The 2,950-nt window shown below is 62.4% G+C and overlaps 1 protein-coding gene across 1 annotated transcript; it reads right to left on the reverse strand.

Annotated features, from left to right (window-relative positions):
- Positions 1-787: 787 nt before the first annotated feature.
- Fndc10 (fibronectin type III domain containing 10) lies at positions 788-2,692 on the reverse strand. The gene has a single exon (XM_055615231.1). It carries the CDS (start codon positions 2,690-2,692, stop codon positions 2,024-2,026), a length of 669 nt encoding a protein of 222 aa, XP_055471206.1. The 3' UTR covers positions 788-2,023.
- Positions 2,693-2,950: the final 258 nt, after the last annotated feature.

Genomic DNA, 2,950 nt, shown 5'->3' on the forward strand with positions numbered 1-2,950 from the left:
TAGGGTATTTCAGACAGGGCATTTCCAGAGTGCCAGCTTCTACCCATGCTGGCTGAAGACACCAGAACACACCTCATATATAGCCTAGAATCCTGAAGAACAGCAGTGGGGGGAAGCTGGACTGCAAACCCCTCCCGTTTCTGCCCTGACAGTGCAGGCAACCTGCTATGTACTCCGCCCCTCAGATGAGTCTAGGCACATCACTACTCCCCCAACCCTCCTCCCCCTCCCTCTAGATGAGTCACTCGTCAAAGCTGGCTCATCCCTGTCTTTTGCTTTTTTCAGGGTCACAGGAGCGTAAGAGTCCCAAGGACATTCCAGGCGGGAGAGTGAGCGCTCACACTGTGGCCCAGGTTCATTCCGGCCTCCTCACATCCCCAACTCTAACACTGCATGCAGAGGGGAGCCCCATGCTGGGGGGTGAACCCCCTCTGAGAACTGCCTAAATGTTGCTTGTCACAGTTCAAATGGGTCATCAGCATGTGCTCAGGCTATTTCTAACCACTGCCAGGTCCACCTCCGCACTCCTGCTCCACAGAGCTGGCAAAGGAAGAGAGAGATGCCACCCCAAGGTCTGCGGCGGACAAGCAAGCCACAGATGCTCTGCCTGTCCTTCCAGAGCTTCACCATGAACACTGCCCAGGGCTGGCCACCTCCCATCCCCAGTGGGAAAAGGTTTAAGGTTAACGCTTGCGGCCCTTGGGGGAGCTGACTCCACCTTACATTCCCTCACCCATAACCTTCCCTCCAACATCCCAAATAAACACACAAGACAACGTTTTTGGTCTGAGAGTGATGGACATTTAGATGTAGGCAACCGACCAGTGCCTCACAGGGAGCGGGCAGAGCAGAGACAAAGAGGTAGGGCACAGGTGCTGCCAGCCAGGGCTCAGGTCACCGTGGTCGCTGGGGTGAGAGTTGGAGGGAAAACAGCCAGTGTCATGTCCAGTGGTCAGAGCCCAGGCTCAGAGACAAAGTGCCTGATATCACCAAAGTGCCTGTCTGCCAGGAGATAGGCAAGGCCAGCCTTGTCCATGCAGATGGAGGGCAAGCACTGGGGTCAGCTCTCAGACTGTAGTGTAAGAAGGGCTGAGGGCAGTGGCGTGGCACTGTGGCCACTGAGGTCTCTCAGGTTGGTTGAGGCTTGGGATCCAGACCACAGTTAAGGGTCTGGCTGGACAAGGCTGGCAGCCTTCCTTCAGCTCTCGGGATCCCTTCAGCTGTCCTCCCCACCCACACCCTGGGAAAGTCCTAATCAAGGCAGTACAAGGAAAGGGTGAGGCCCCAGCCTCCTAAAGTGGAGGCCACTCACCCCTGGATGCAGCAGCTGGGCGCTGGGCCCAGCCTGCTGAGCTACATCATGGCTCTTGGCTTCTGGGACACCCACATAGGAAGACGAAACAGGGCCTGTGAACTCTTGCCCCAGGCCCCTGAAAGTCTCAAGGATGGTGTGTCCTCAACGGGGCTCTGGCCAAAAGCATGCATAAGCCAGCCAATCACAGGACCAAAACCCCCATGAGGGATGCCGGGTGGCTCCTGCAGTGGGCCAAAGATACTAAGGCACAAAGCTAACCTAAGCCCACTGGGGTAAGGTAGGGTGGGCAGAGGCTCCAGAGCTCAGTCCTCCCAATCTGCAAAGCATAAAGTGACCAAGCAACGATCACAGCCACGCTTTGACAACCTGGCACAGGATGAAAGTTGAGGCTGATGATCGTGCCAGAAGGGAAGGTATATTCTGGCTGACCCTAAAAGGCCTCTGAAGCTGGGGCAGACCCCTGGACGCGGCTGACACTCTAGCCCATGCCTACAGGCCAGTCTGAGGCCTGAGTCTGGAAGGCAGATACCCAGCTGGGGCTGGCAAGGTCGTGGGATGATGCCAAGGTCCCTGCATGGGCTAGTCTCCATTAAACCCTCCATGGGGCTCCTAAAGAGGGAGAAGGAAAGGGAGAAAAGCAGGGAGAGGGCCTTAGGGTCTCAGCGCACTTGGGCAGATGGAACCCTGGTGGGCAGATCGCCTTGCGCTTCAGGACTGCCGGCGCAGACTGGGTCGCCGGAAGGTCGGGTGCATGAGGTTCTCGGTGATGTAGGCCACCAGCAGGCAGATGACCACCAGCATGACACAGATGGAGCCGCCCACCGCCGTCATGGCCACCACGATCTCCTGCATAGCTGCGGGTTCGGCGGTGAACTCCACGCACTCGGCGAGCTCTGGCGGGGCGGCGAGCTCCGCGCGCAGCGGCAGTGGCTGCAAGCACAGGCGGTAGTGCACGCTGTCGTGCACGTCGGGCAGCAGGTAGTCTCGGCATGAGGCACCCAGCAGCACGCGATCGCACGGGAAGCGCGAGTAGGTGCCACGCCACGAGCAGTTTAGCGCGAAGACGCGCACGCGGCGCGCCTCAGCTGGAGCCAGGCGCCACTGCAGCAGCACGCTGCGGTTGCGCAGGACGTGGGCGCGCAGCGAACCACCCGCCGAGGCCAGCGTCACGCAGCCGGGCGTCTGGCAGCGGAAGCCCCGAGCAGGGCTGCGAAAGCACAGGCGCCCACCGCCCGCCTCGGGACCCTCGGACAGCACCTTGTAGGGGCACCAGGGCGCGTCGGAGGCCGGCTCCCAGCCGGGCAGCGTCGGGTCCACAGCGGCGCCTGACGGCGGCGCGCAGGCGGCCAGCAGCAGCAGCAGCGGCGGAGCGCGCATCCTGCGGCTGGGCCTGCGCGACCGGGCGCGGGCTCGCGAGCGCACAGGGCGCGGCAGAGGGTCACGCGGGCCGCGCCGCCGCCGCCGCCGCCGCTGCCGCGCTCGTCCCGCGCAGCGCCCTCCGCTGCCACCCGCTCCGACCCGCCCCACGCCCACGCCCGGTGCGCGCTCGGACCCAGCGGCAAAGGCGGGGCTGCCCCACGTCCCGCCCCCTTAACCCTCTCTGGGCCACATCCCACGGACGTGGTCCCCCGGCAG

This window comes from Psammomys obesus, unplaced genomic scaffold (genome assembly GCF_907164565.1).
Source record: "Psammomys obesus unplaced genomic scaffold, mPsaObe1.curated_primary_1811, whole genome shotgun sequence".
In the NCBI taxonomy this organism is placed as follows: Eukaryota; Metazoa; Chordata; class Mammalia; order Rodentia; family Muridae; genus Psammomys; species Psammomys obesus.

Excerpts from the sequence above, each read along its gene's own strand:
- Fndc10 (XM_055615231.1), bottom strand. The coding sequence starts at position 2,692 with ATGCGCGCTCCGCCGCTGCTGCTGCTGCTGGCCGCCTGCGCGCCGCCG.